We start from the raw sequence: 15060 nt of genomic DNA on the forward strand, positions 1-15060 counted from the left end.
GGAAGGCGGAAGGTCGCGGCTGCGCGCTGGGCAGGGCCCCGCCGCGCATGCGCAGTGCGGGGAGCCCCCTGAGGGAGGCGGCGGCCGCCATTGCCCGCCCTGAGGAGAGAGAGACGACCGGGCCCACCCCTCCCCATCGCCGCTGCCTCCCCTCGTCGCGACCGAAGCCCCCTTTCACTCCCCCGCCCCGCATCCCGTGAACAGAGAGGCCAGTGTTGGGTATACTTTGTTGTTTTTTTTTTTTAAAAAAAGAAAAAGATTTATTAATTTCTTTTTTTTTTTTTTTTTTTAACACCTGCGAGGTTGCACGAGACTATGAACACAATAACGGTCACCGAATGTACAACAAACATACACAGTTAAATAAGAGAAGGGGCAGAGCAGTCCGAGAGGTGCAAAATGGAGGGTGCCTGGGTTTGGTGTTTGTTTTTGTTTTTCTCCAGGAAAATCCAGAATCGAACCCAAAACACCTACAAGGAACAGCATTAGTCCATCTTTGAGCAACGTGTGGCCCTTAACTCCAGAGTTAAGCTCCTGTGGGACGTGACTTCAGGTAGATCTTTGGGTTGCTCTGGTTCAAAAATAACAATTACGTATTTTACACTTTCTGCACTGCAGAAATTGCAAGAAAAAAATCCATGCAAACTTGTATTTTGTTTTTGTTTTTTTTTTTTTTTCCCCCCTGTCATCCTTCTGAAAGCAGGCCCCCGCTGTCTGTACTATGGCCGTAGTTCCTTACTCGGGAAGGCAAATTCATGATATTTCCATTTTCCAGGGATAGTTCTCTCATGTTTACTGAGCTTGAAAAAAAAATCTCTGAACGCAGGTACTGAGGACACAGCTGCTGCTGTAGGACACAGGAGAAGCTTTGATAAGGAAGATCTGAGTTCAAAGTGGCTGTTTTTAAATTGTTTTCTGGAGTATCTTGCAGTTCTCATCTTTAAATAACTGCTACCAGTGTCCTCACTCTGTGAGCCTTTCCAACAAAGCTGAAGAGAGCAAAATATTTTTTAAACCCCACTTCTGCAATATCGTTAAGGGCAAAAAAACCTCATCTATAAAGACTACAGACATTTTAAGACTTGAAAATTGCTCCTGTAGCACAGTATCCACCTGGAATATCCCATTTCCTATTGCTCATACCATTTTTTTGACTCGTTATTAAATCATCTACCAGCCCGAGGAAAGCCAAGACGAAAAAGTCTCCCTTCTCTTCTCCCACACCAACGTCATCGCAACACCCACACCATAATTCCCAAGCCCTCAGCCACACAACTCCAAATTAATTAGTGGGAATTGTGGACTCTTGGCCACACTGCTGAAGTCTACGGGCTCCCAAATCCGCCAAATTTAAAAGACACTCATCACCGCACTTGACTAAATGGAAGCTCTGGTCCTCATTAACTTCACCCATCTCGTTAGCGCCCCGGTATGGTGGTACAGCAAGAGAAGCAAAATCCCAGGAACAAATTAATCCACATTTTGGCAAGTCACTTCAAGGCTACCTCAAAACCCATTAGCAGCTGGCCAGTGTTTTCAATCTGATTTATCTCATCACGCACAGTCACCATTTCCATGCCATATTAACAGATATGTTAATTACCAAAGCAATACCTGCTTTGCCCACAAGGAACCAGACCTCCCCTTGTCCGGTCCGAGAGTGAAGTTCTCTCACGTCTAAGAGACACCACAGCCTGTGGACATCTGCAGCGCTCACTCACATGGGGAATTCTCACCTAGATCTGTGGGATACTCGTGCAAAAGAGTCCCACATTCCACCTCAGTGCAGCACGAGAGAAAACTCATCAAAAAAACTCCCTCGGTTCTTCAGTCTCAAGGGCCATGAAGACAAAACATCCTTCTTTGCTTTTGTTTTATAAATAAATGTATCCTATTAATGCACAGACATTGTGGGATGGGTTTTTGGGAGCGAATGGAGGTTTAGACATACACGGTATATCCCACCAGGAGGCAGTGGAGTTATCATGTTCTTGCAAATACCAGAAGGCATTCAATAACCAACCAATAAGACCTGTGAAGGAGAATTATCTAAGAAAAAAAAAAATTACACTGCCTTGAAAGATAAACCTTCTCTTTCCCTTTCTCCTGGTCCCTAAATGTAACATGGATTCTGTACACAGACCAGGTCTACCAACCCTCCCAGATGGCTTTCTGCGTCCCATAGATAGTGGTCCACTAACATGTTTCTTCTGTTTCCTGAGCCCAGGGCTGGTCATTTTATGGACCTGTCCAAAGGAATGACAGCACATTGTTAATAAGTGTTATTTGGAAAAAAAAAAAATAAAAAAAAATCGGAGGAATCAACTCTCCATCCAGTCTTCGAGGGGAAAAAGTACGTCCACTTTGAGGTGGCACCAGAGACGACGACCCCGCTCCTCTACTCTCATTTTCTCCTGGCACAACTACCTTTAGGTCACAGCAAAAGCAGCTTTTTGCAGGCTAAACTGAGCCTTTTTTGTTTACAGGCAAAAAAGGCGGTTTTCCCTGCAAATGCTGAAGAGGAAAAAAAAAAAAAAAAAAAGAGCTAGGAGTGGCTCTGTCCTACCCCCTTACGCGCTACTGTGATTCCCATCGCTTTGTTCCGCACAAGGCGGGTTTAAGACTGCACTTTCCGTTCTTCCTGGCACTGCCTGGTAACGTAGGGCAGGGCAGGTGGCGTGTAAACAGTTCTAGAGGGTTGGAAAAATAATAATAATAATAATAATGATAATAATTTAATGGACTGCTTTCGGCACATCTTCACAGCTTCATTGTTACATCCATCCCCCGCCAACGTACGCGAGGAGCCGCCGGTTCTGCTGCTGCTCTTTTTCTCCAGGAATTCTGCTGGCAGTGAGCTGGCACATTCCCTTTCCCCTTGGCTGCTGAAATAAAGACACAGGGTTCAGTTCTGCCATATTCCGGCAATTTACACCACGTCCTCCTGTTTAACGGCTCCTATTAAAAATATACATACAACAACCTGCCGGTTAACCTGCAGTTAGGCAAGCTTTTCCCCATACAATTGAAATATAAAGTTGTTTACTGGAGACACTTCCAAAAAGGAAAAAAAATAAGGGTCAGCAGACATGCCAAAAATAAAGTCCAGAGCAAGCAGAGGTTTCACTTCTCCTCTTGTCCTTTTTTGTTAAAAGCTGCATAAAATAGCATCCCAGAAGGATTTTGAGGGCGGTTCTTCACAGCCACCGGGGACTTAAACCCTCTTAAAGCATTAATGAGCTCCAAGATTTTAGTTGAAGGGAGCGTGTACTTTAAAACATACTGAGCTCCGTGTGTCTGGGCGTTCGGGGGAGGTGACAAGTGGCACCGCGAGGCCGCTTCACTCGTGTTCTGCTGAGAAAGTTCTGGGTTTAGCGATGTGCACCTCGCTGCCGCCGCTGCCGTTGGTGGTGGTGGTGATGATGTACTGGGTGGTGGGCTGCTGGCTGCTGGTTTGCGATTCCAAGGAATCCGTGTGGGCCGGGGGCTGGGAAACGCCGACCTGCACCTCGCTGGGGAGGGAAGAGTTCTGTTTGACATCCAGGTCGGGCTGACCTTCAGATATCACGTAGTGAGTCTGCATGGGGAATATATACAAAAAACAAAACAAAACAAAAGGAATAATTGTTGCATCTTCTGTAACTTCTCTGTTCTAATAGTCTGTAACTTCCCTGTTGCTGTGCCGGAAGAGATTTTGGAATGAGCAAGGAATTCTGAAATTAAGTTATATTTCATTTAAAATGCATTGGAGAGCAACATAATCCTTGTCCTTTCTTTTGAAACGCGTTGGACTACTTAAGATTTGGTTAACTTACAAATGGGTAAACCAATTACACAACCCATCGCTACAAATCAAAATAGCTTATTTCTAATACAACTATTCTGAAAGGTTTTTTTCCCATTTTCCACATGTTCTAGCAGAAGTTTTATTTCCAACATCCAATATCAATGCAGTACAACAGCCCTCCTTCTTACGCTGGACTGCTTACACCATTCTTCTCTGTGCCCCAGTCATCACTTTGGCACTCCTCAAACCTTCAAACTGAAGGCTTTAAGCCCGATCCGTTATTCCGGATGACTGTTTTTCTTACCTGAGTAACTGCTTTCACTTGCCCGGTGTTGACAGTGGTGACGGGTGTACCCACAGCCGTCTCTGTGATCACGTACTGGCCTTGGGGAATGGTCATCATCTGAATCTCAGATGCTAAAAAAATGGAAATTGGAGAATCAGGACCTTCAGACCAACTCAAAGACCACCCTGAAAGATAATCTCTTACGTCAGGAAGATTTCAAGCCCGAAACAGTGTTTTTTGAAAACAAATTTGGGTACTGCAAAGCCTTGTGAAACCCTACAGGCCTCAACAGAATTATGCCGGCCACCATCAGCTGCAGATTTGGCAATTCATGCCAAGACAACACCCAAGAAATCACAGAATCACCATCCAGACCTGCGTGGATGGCAGAAATCATTTCGTGTCGCCCTCATCTTCTGTATGATTCTTTCAAGCATCCACCCAAATGTCAACAATTGAATTTCAGCAACTTGCTGAATCCAAGTTCCTTGGAATAAAGGAGCCCAGTCTGGCTGCCCAAACCACGTATGGGGTGATTATGAGCCAACAGCACAGAAGCTAGTACAGCCATTTTCATTCCTCTGAAACTGTTTATCTCCTTAGACCTCTATAAATATTAATCACGAAGCTTAACGAGCTCTAAAAAAACCACTATCCCTATGGAGCACATACTAGTTCCCAGACGCTAGCCAGGCTCCGACACTTACAGTAGCTCCGGAATGAGTTCCAGGTGCTGGGGAGATAGGTGTGCTGAACGGAAGACCCCTGCTGCTGCTGCAGGGCTGGGTTTGGTGTCGCTGTAGTTGTCTGCATCTGCGAGGGGCTGAGTTCCTGCTGAGATTGTTGCGAGGAGGGACTCAAAGGCTGACCCCCAACCTAGAAAAAAAAAAAAAAAAAAGAGATATAAATGTTCTCAGTGCACTAAGGATTGCCCACCTCTGCACTGTTACAAATATACCCTTCTTAAGGGAAAACATGGGGGTAGGCAGCGGGATTGAGTGCTCCCTCAGCAAGTCTGCCGATGACACCAAGCTGTGTGGTGCAGTCGATACGCTGGAGGGAAGGGATGCCATCCAGAGGGACCTAGACAGGCTGGAGAGGTGGGACCATGAGAACCTCATGAAGTTCAGCCAGGCCAAGTGCAATGTCCTGCTCCTGGGACAGGACAATCCCAGGCACAAACACAGGTTGGTCAGAGAATGGACTGAGAGCAGCCCTGAGGAGAAGGACTCCGGGGTGTTGGTGGATGAGAAGCTCCAACATGAGCCAGCAACATGTGCTGGCAGCCCAGAAAGCCAACCGTATCCTGGGCTGCATCAAAAGGAGTGTGGCCAGCAGGGCGAGGAGGGGGATTCTACCCCTCTGCTCCGCTCTGGGGAGACCCCACCTGGAGTACTGTGTCCAGCTTTGGAGTCCTCAGCACAGGAACGACATGGACCTGTTGGAGCGGGGCCAGAGGAGGCCACGGAGATGCTGGGAGGGCTGGAGCCCCTCTGCTGTGGGGACAGGCTGAGAGAGTTGGGGGGGTTCAGCCTGGAGAAGAGAAGGCTCCGGGGAGACCTTCGAGCCCCTTCCAGTCCCTCAAGAGGCTCCAGGAAAGCTGGGGAGGGGAGCCATAGGAGGAGGGGGAAGGGTTTGACACTGAAAGAGGGGAGATGGAGATGAGATGTGGGGAAGAACTTCTTGGCTGTGAGGGTGGTGAGAGCCTGGCCCAGGTTGCCCCGAGAAGCTGTGGCTGCCCCATCCCTGGAGGGGTTCAAGGCCAGGTTGGAGGGGGCTTTGAGCAACCTGGTCTAGTGGAGGTGTCCCTGCCCAGGGCAGGGGATGGGACTGGATGATCTTTAAGGTCCCTTCCAACCACAACCATTCTATGATTCTATAGCATATCGAGCACAGGAACTGCAAAGTTCTCCTCCTGCTCCTCCAACTTGCTTTACTCCATAGTTAGTAAGCAGAGATGGGGAAACTGAAATAGTTTCTCGCCAAAGGTTACGTAGTCAGTCTGTGGCAGAGAACAGAGATGAGAGGCTAAACTCTACCCAAGAGCATGAAAAGCTGAACTTCATATATTTCAGAAGCCAGTTCCCATGTACATTTTTCAATTGACTAACTTTAAGCTGCAAATTTGTCTGTTCCCAGCCATTTCTCTCTACCTTGTACACAGTTAGGGAAAAAAAAAACCCAAACAGAAAACCCCAACACCACCACAACAAAACACCCCCACAGACCCTAGGAACATCTGGAAACTACTTGATCGTCTGAGATGTTCATGTGAGAGTCATTTTGTGTGTGGTCCTTTAAATGACATAGCAAAGTCTCTGTTTCCTGCATCAGCACATGGAACGCCAGCTGAGCAGATTGGCAGGGAAAACATTTCCTGCGAGAGAAGAGGAAATACCTGGGATGGTGCCTGAGCTGCTGGGGACGGTTCTGTGACCTGGATGTGCTGCACCTGGATAGCGTGCTGGGTGTACGTCTGGGGGTCGTGAAGCTGCCCAACGTCCACTGTGGAGTGCTGGGACTGGTGAGGTGAGGTAGCCTGGAACAAAAAAAATATCAAAGCAGAGGCGTATACTTAATTATTTGCAGAAGCAGCCAATAAACCTCTTCTGTGATACAATGTCTGGGACGAGGTATGAGCCTGTCTGTGCCAGAGGCTGGACTCAAACCAAAGGGTCTGAAAAAAAGGATTAGTGTCAACCACTGGACCATCCTTCTTTGTAAGCAGCTTTCTATAAAATCTATACTTCCTCAAAATCCGCATATCCAATTCCGTAGTTTGCCATAGCTCACTATCAAGACAAGTGCTCAGAGTCTCACTGATTAAAGGCTTTTTTTGAGCAACACCTGCTAACGATACCAATTGGAGTGATTTAATTACAAGTCTCAGATCTCGATAAAATTAACATTAGCTGCAGGAATCAGCATTCATGCTCTCGTGTCATTAGAAAAGCCACAGTCAATATTAATTTGGGCCGCTGTTTAGGTCTTTATTAACCAAATTCATAACTTGATTTGTAATGAGGGACCAGAGAGAACACAGAATTTCAGATGCAAATACAAACACAGTAGTTTCGGCTTCACCCAGTGGACAATCGATTTGAAGGCTGCAGCAACATCTTACAGCTGCCCGAGTTACTTTCCTCAGCTCAGTTACGCTCTGTTATTATCTTAAGGAGGCTGTTGAGCATCACAGAGAATGAATATTCTAATAGATGATACGGAGAGGAAAAAGCAAGCGCTTTCTGTACTTCCAAATTTTGGCTCCGGCTCACTGAGAACAAGGAAGCATAAATTATCATCTTGACTGCAAAAATGGGTCACCCACTGACCCACTTTCCCAGTTGCTGGAAAACCTTCCCAGAGCAGACTCGAGCAAGGGTGCCCGGATGGGTAGAACTAAATTAGAACGGTGTTGATATGTCTCCAGGAGGCTGACCGAGACTGGTGGGACTATTTGTGCCCAGTACACGATGCTTATGATGAGAAACCTAAGCGTTATCAATCAATTTATCTGTAAAAAATAGTCTTCATCACTTTTTTTAATTATTCCTTAAACTTCCAAGGGCTACAGCCCCAAGAAAGCACAGGCTTGATAAGGAGGGGGTCAAAAGCACAGGGGGTCCCCCAGCAGGTTACTCACCTGGGCCACTTGAACGACCTGCAGCTGTATGTGCTGGGGCTGCTGCAAGCCAGTGGTGGCCTGAGACACTGGGATGTACTGGATTCGCTGGTAATCCCCCTGGGGAGTTCGATAGTCCGTCGTGAGGGTCTGGGATATCTCCGTCATCGCTTGCGTCAGTAAGTCTGTTGTCTGAACAGAGAGAGAGAGAGAGAGAGATACAGACCATCATTGTCTACTGGGCTGAATGGTTTGGCAGGGCTGCAGTTCTTTCATCACACTGAATCTACACTTACACCCTACACCTACACATTCGGCCCAGTCATTTATTTCCAAGAGCTTAATGTGTACCGAGGATGGGGTCATAAGCAATCACCAGGGATTTCCACTAGGATTCCTCCCTAGGAATCCATTAGGATTGCTCTCTTCTGTCTAAATGCTAGTCAGGACCATTAAGGTCTACCAAATACAATAATTAAAAAAAAAATATTTTTATCTTTTGACTTAACAGTATTCTATTAGACAACAAAAATCCTACATTTGTAAAGAGTTGACTTCGTTTCCAAGTCAAAAAGTCTTTCTGGGACGTATTCCGCCTTTCCTCCTCACCTGTCAGAGCGATACTTTTCTTGACAACTGTCTTTCTAAACAGTGTAAAGACATTTAGCACCAAAAAAATCAAGCGTATGAAGCCAACAGTGCGCTGGTTGAATCCGCCTGTTTTCAAGCACAACAGTCTTTTATCCAGTTACTGTCTTCAAATAGGAAGTTTAAACTGTGGTTAAGATTTTTAAAACCTACGGAGCATCCCAGCTCCACTAAAGGACACAAGACTGATTTTCTAGTCTCAACTTTCACTTCTGTAGCAGCCGATGTATTAACAGTGGAGAGATCAGCCACCGGAGGTTCATAGTGCTCCGTTCTGCACTGCCCAAAGGATTACAGAGAGATTTTGACTCCTCTGAACAGTTTGATCCAGTCCCTAGTCATACTTAAACGTGTCCTCTTGATCCTGAGGAATGCAAGCACCTCAGGAGAACAGTCCCAGTGAAAATCCAGATGTGTATTCCCAAGTTAAGTAGGAATGCGGGGAAGAATTATGCGGAGTCAGTAGCATATGGGTCTGAATTCAAGAAGGGAACAGAGTAGGGAAAGGAGACAAATCCTTAGAGCTCTAGAAAGAAATACAGAATTCCTGGCAGAGCAAAACTAAAACACACAGTTTCAACAGAAGCGATCTCAAATAATGTCTTAACACACATTTTAAAGCGACGCCTGCCAAGTAAACACTACGACTAGCACACCAGAAGGCTCCTGTTCTATTGTTCGCCTCCGTCGGCCTGATCTAGGGTCTCTGGAGTCCTTACCACAACCGTCTCCCCGGTGGTGCTGTCGGTGGTCAGAACGGCAGGAGTGGAACTGATGACAGCCGTGGCCAGCGGGGTGTGTATCGTGTTCGGGAGCTGAGCAAACTCCGGGTGCTTCTTGCGAATGTGTTGGACCATCTTCGTCTACAGAGAAAGCAACAGAGCGTTAGGAAGACGCGCAGCAGCTCTGCTTCGGGCCGACTCAAATCACACAGCCCTGAGGAACCGCAGGTTTTAAGTTGCCCTCAGTAAGGCAGCAACAAGCTTCACACTTTGCGATGCTCTGGTCAGCAAGAAGGAAACACGGATCACAAAGTTCCTGCTGATCAGAGTTATCTGATACCGAAATATTGCCCAAAATGTCACAACCCATAATTTTTTTACCCCAACACAGCCAGATATTTGGGGACCTTTTCCGGAGGTCCCTTTTTCTGCATTTTGTTTCCCTATTCCTCCCACTCCCTTTTCACTGTCAGTGAGCACTTTCCAAGCTTTTCCACTTGTGACCGCGCTCTGAGAACATTTCCATTTCTTCTTTCAAGTTCACGCCCTCTATTTGGGGAACCTTTTTGCCATAAAACCAGCAGGCTGCGGCTGTATTGTCAGCATGCAGCAGGAAACCAGCCCTCCGACTCGGAATCAAAGAGCTCTGCTTGTGGATTGACAGATGACAGAGCCCGCGGTGAGAAAGCATCGCTGGGGAGAGCCCGTACCTTACTGCTGTACTGCTTGGAGCAGTGAGGACAGCAAACCGGAGGGGTGGCGATGGTGCCCGTCAGCTGGGTGTGGGTGCTCAGCATGGGATCCGGCTCTCCCGGACCCGCGGGGCGCAGTTTCCGGATGCTGGGAGGTAGCTCAGCACCAGGATGGTTCTTCAGGATGTGCGCTTTGCGTTTGCTGGCGCTCTTATACACCTGCAGGGTTGAGATTTGCGATGAAAACGGTGTCATCCTGGTGTCTGCGCAGAAAACAGCTACCAGTATCTTTATCTGGAAGGTCTACGTGTTGCTTGAGTCAATGCACTTAGTTAAATCCCCAATTACAATATATATATATAAAATACATGAATATACACACACCTCCCAGTGATTAATCAACCTGTGAAGGCAACCCCTTTTTATGCAGCACGCAGAACCATTTGAGAACACGCTGTGTCACAGTAAGGGATTAAGGGAAAACCTTTTTGGCCTGATACTTGAATTCCAATGTCAGAGACGCCACTGAACACCGAAGTCCTAATTTCTCCAATGTTAATTTGTTATGAGGGTTGACGCCTCCGCTCTCACGCAAAGCATCAAACAGTTTTAATAGTGATTAGTGACCAGTGATCACCACATTTTTAAATTCCTTTTAGGCATATCAACAAACGAATATCGTGTGATATTATCATAGAATGGTTTGGGTTGGAAGGGACCTTAAAGATCATCTCGTTCCACCCCCCTGCCCTGGGCAGGGACACCTCCCACCAGACCAGGTCACTCAAAGCCCCCTCCAGCTTGGCCTTGAACCCCTCCAGGGATGGGGCAGCCACAGCTTCCTTAAAGAAACTTTATTATTATTTAAAACTATCTGGTTTTTCCCCTTTAAACAAAAGGAAGGAGGCCTCACGGAAGAATGTACCGAGGATAAGAACAGTCATGCAAAACACGCTCCCTGGTAAATAAAGGCCCCCACGCGTAAAAAGCAAAAGCCAGGGAGTAAGAACGGGAACCCAAAGTGCAGAAAAAGCTTCAGGTCCACCAAACACTGGGAATTACTGGCATGTGACTAAGTAAACAGCTTAAAATCCAAGGAGTTAGAGACTAACTCTCAGAATTGATAGAGAAACCAAAAGAAATTGGTGTTGAGGAATTCTACATAGACAGGATACTTCGTCCTGAGTTGCAAGAAGTGATACAGGACGAAGGGTGGGTGACTGCTTACTGCATCCCAGTATTTAAGTTTTACCAACTCCAGCAGAAAAGGAGACCTGCAGTTTTCAATCGGCACCCAGCTGCCCTGGCCCAAGTGCATTTCATCTTAATTTCTGTTGGATACTGCTGCAGAAATGTTGCTGGCAAACACCTCAAAAAAACCCCTACAAACCCTGGCAGACATTTCTGTGCAGAGACAAATCGGTTGCGTACAGGTCTAGGACTGAGCTTCCCCCCGAGGGGTGACTTCCTTACGTACCTTATCACAGTACTGACAGAAGTAATCTCTGTTGGGTTTGATGATGGGCAACGTGAGCTCTGGCACCTCTTCTATTTTCATGTCTGGATGTCTCTTTGATAAATGATTCACCTTAGGAGAGAGAAACAAAGAGAACAAGAGAGCATATTACGGATGGAAGCCAAGCAATTGCTGCTTCTCCTAGACATGGACAACAGCCAAACCAAAGCTCTAATGATGCAGCCAGCAGCACTGGAAGCATTTGCTGCTGCAAGGGTTATTGTGCATTCACAGTCGGCTGCTGAAGGCAAACACGGTCTTGCTACATCTCATTTACAGCTTCTCTAATCAAAATAAGATGGGAAGGGGTAAAATAGCTTGCCAGAACTCTCACGGCTGAGAGTGAGGTAATGTGAAGGACCTCTGCTCAGGGAGGCTTTTGCAAGCAGAGATAACAACCCTCATAAACTATTTGCAAATAAGATCCCTTGCTGCATAACGCCCTGTAGACCGTGGCAGCTACAGGGCACGGCCAGGAGAGGCCTCTCGAGGAGGAGAAACAACAAAATAGGAAAGACAGTCAGGAAAACTGAGGCAGTGAGGCTGAATGAGGCAAGATATTAATCTCATGTTCTGCTAAATACATTGCACATCTATCAGCGTTAGGGTTGAGAGATGGTGATGACAACCAGACATACAACACAGGCGATGAAATACGCAATGGAACAGTTGTTAAAAAGATATATAATCTCAGCTACAAAATTCTCCCGGTTTCACAGCATCCTTGCGTTCCAACCCTTGGAATTCCATCTTTATTCCTTAACTAGTCATCAAAATTGAATACAGAAGTTGTAAGAGAAACTAGAGCATGCACTCACCAACATCCCCCTCCGTCGGAAACCCATCATACAGAGCCGGCACTTGAACATGAAGCTTTCGTAGTCCGTGGAAGCTATCCGAGGCTTGAACGTTTTTGAGCGGCTGATTCGATCGGCTTTCTTGGCTTCCCTCTCCGGGTTGTGCATCCGCTGCATGTGCTCTCGCAGCTTGTCTTTCCTCTAGGGGAAAAGAGCAATTGGGGAGAAAAAAATATCAGCACCACTTATTGCCTTAGTGTACATTGTTCCCAGACCTCTTTGGCTTTTCCTCTCCAGCTACGCAGTGAGCCAGAGTTGCACGCTCAGCGTTGGACAACTCAACAGGAACCCTTCAAGCTTGGGTTTATCCTTCAAACCAAGCTGAGGTTGCTCAGCCACAAAAGCAGGAGCCAAAGTAAAACTAGTTTAGCCGCCTCAATGATAACCAACTCCTCCACTCTGGCTTTTCATTGAATTTATCTAAAACATTAGTGCTCAACTCAGCTGCAAATTTGCATCAAATAATGCTCTTGGACTGAGGAGGACCCTCAAGTCCTACAACGGTGCTGAACCTAGAACAATCCAGCCTCTCCAGACACATGCTGTCTAGAATGTGCTTCTTCACCCAAAAGCATCCAGTCCCTCAGTAGCCCAGAAGAAACGAAGAGACAAGGAGCAGGCTGCTGCCACCACACTTTACCCGGCTCAGCCTTCTCCATCTGTACTGGAGGGATCTGGAAAGGCATCTGGGTGTCACAAGATGCTTCCCATGGACCACAGGCACCTCGACCAGGAATATTATTAATCCATTGATATCAGCAAGAAGTTTTCTTAACTCAACTCTGTTAAAGAATGGTGTTCTCCGCCCGGAGTGGGAACCATCCAGTCAAGAGTCATCTTACCTTGAACTGCTTCCCACACGTGGAGCATAGGAAGTCTTTGCGGTCTGAGTGTCGCAACATATGGAGTCGCAGCTTGTCCGGTCGGCAGAAAGCCTTGTCGCATTCTGTACACTGGTAAATCTTCTCCGAGTGGAAGCTGCGCACGTGCTTCTTGACCTAGAATTGCAGTTCATAGAAAAAACAGAAGTTATTCAAAAGAGAAGAGTGTGCGGGAAACTTAGCAAAAAAAAAAAAATAAATAGAGAACTCTTTCTCTCATCTGCTTTGGCTTAAAAAGTACTTTATCATCAGAACAGTTGATACCTTGGCAATAGTTTCTACAAAGCCATAACATCTCTGTGATCCATCTGGATGGGACAATTTGCTTTCCTCAAGACTGATTCTTGAAGGCATCAGCTACTGCACAGTTGAGCACTTAATGGGCAGCAAAAGACCATGATGTACCAGTTTTAGTGAGTCATCCTCGAGTTACCGCCTTCATTATCTTTACTTCATTTATAAGAAATCCAAACGCAAGGACTAATTCCTTTCAATCAGAGAGAATGAGCTTGCAGTTACAATTGGCAAAACCAACCAAACAAAACTTAGACAGAAAAGCATTTATTTGCACGCCATTCCTAAACGGCAATTACTTTCACATACTTTGGGACTATCCTTGACCTCTGCAAGCACCTAGTGGGATTTTTTTCTCCCCCCGATAAAGTAACTAATGAGGTTTGACATTTGAAATCCAAGCACTACTCAAGAAATGGATCTCTAACGAGTTCTTTACCATCTCCTAATACCAATCACACACGGAACGACTCAGTATCTTTTATCCGTTCCACATAAAAGTATTTAAGTAGGCAGCAATCTGTGATGACTAGACTTAATTATCACATAGCACCAAGTGAAAAAAATCATCTTTAAATTCCAAAACAGAGGTGAATAGTTGGAAAAAAGCCATGGGACCTTCTTCTGACTGGCTCAGTTTCACTGGAAAGTTTATGGGGAATTAGGTTGCAGCACAGCATTTCTGAATCATCAGCATTTTTTCTTGTCCATCTTTTACAGAAGATAAAGGTTTTTTGCCAGGACAGAATTGTGTTAGTGAATCACTTTTCCCCATCCTTTCCCCTTTAGCCTATTGGAGAGTCTGTCAGTTCCTGTTACTTGACATAAATTGAGATGTAGAAATCCAGTTTAAGCAAGATGTATCCAGCTCTTTGTCCATATGAAGGATAATGAATATGTACATGGTACGTCTCAGGTTTTTCTTTCTGAGCATCGAAACAACACCCTTAAATTCTATTAATGATCTTCTCCAATGGCTCTGCACACTACACAGAGTAGTTGCTTTACTCCCTACTCCAGTGATTTAGTGGAAAGAGCACTTTAATAACGTAAGACAACATCTAGCAATGCTTGGTCACTCTTCCTTTTTAATTTCTGAGTGACACGGACCCCTTTATCTCATGAGAACGCGGTGTGACGTAAGAACAGCACCGAAAAATTCGTGCACAGGATGTTTTCAAGAGACCCAGAAGGCAGTGCTTCCAGTCAGCACGGCATCTCACCTGGATAAAATCCGGAAAGCGTTTTTTGCAGGTAGGGCAGGTGAAATAGCCATCGTTGACATGGACGGCCACGTGATCTTTGAGCAGATCCAAGCGGTCGAAGGACTCGGGACAGAAAATGCAGGAGTAGGTTTTCTGGTCCATGTGGAACTTCATGTGGCTCTCGAGAGCACCGCTGTTGATGAAGCCCTTGTTGCAGATGTCACAAGTCAAAGGGCAGTTCCCTTCCCGTCCGTGGAACCGCAGGTGCTGATCCAGCTTGTCCTTTTCCCGGAAAGCCTTCCCACACTGGAGGCATTTGAAGGGACGAAAGGATTTCCGAATGAAGAGGTGCTGAAGAGCGGCGTTCTGAAAGAAACATTGAAGGGACCGTTACCTTTTATTACGACATATAGATTCCACATCCATATAGTTTCAAAATTAAATATACCAGATGATCACTGAACCTAAACTTCAAAAAAATGCTTTTATGTTATAGATTCCATCTCCATTTTACAGAAGGGGCTGTGACAGACAGAAATTAAGGGATATA

The 15060-nt window shown here is 46.0% G+C and overlaps 1 protein-coding gene across 6 annotated transcripts in view; it reads right to left on the minus strand.

The window, feature by feature from the left end:
- Positions 1-3283: 3283 nt before the first annotated feature.
- Positions 3284-15060, minus strand: part of PRDM10 (PR/SET domain 10) — a 32992-nt gene continuing 21215 nt past the window's right edge. For 5 of the 6 annotated variants that reach the window (XM_074162313.1, XM_074162318.1, XM_074162317.1 and 2 more), the window contains 11 exons: positions 14529-14876; positions 12973-13128; positions 12092-12271; positions 11235-11345; positions 9776-9976; positions 9063-9206; positions 7717-7887; positions 6472-6612; positions 4781-4949; positions 4092-4204; positions 3284-3577 (listed from right to left, as the gene is read on the minus strand). In XM_074162313.1, the coding sequence (XP_074018414.1) occupies positions 3341-3577; positions 4092-4204; positions 4781-4949; positions 6472-6612; positions 7717-7887; positions 9063-9206; positions 9776-9976; positions 11235-11345; positions 12092-12271; positions 12973-13128; positions 14529-14876 (1971 nt within the window). In that variant the 3' untranslated portion in view covers positions 3284-3340. The remainder of the gene's footprint in view (positions 3578-4091; positions 4205-4780; positions 4950-6471; positions 6613-7716; positions 7888-9062; positions 9207-9775; positions 9977-11234; positions 11346-12091; positions 12272-12972; positions 13129-14528; positions 14877-15060) is intronic. The other variant, XM_074162319.1, reaches the window with a different exon arrangement.

This window comes from Numenius arquata, chromosome 22 (assembly GCF_964106895.1).
Source record: "Numenius arquata chromosome 22, bNumArq3.hap1.1, whole genome shotgun sequence".
Lineage (NCBI taxonomy): Eukaryota > Metazoa > Chordata > Aves > Charadriiformes > Scolopacidae > Numenius > Numenius arquata.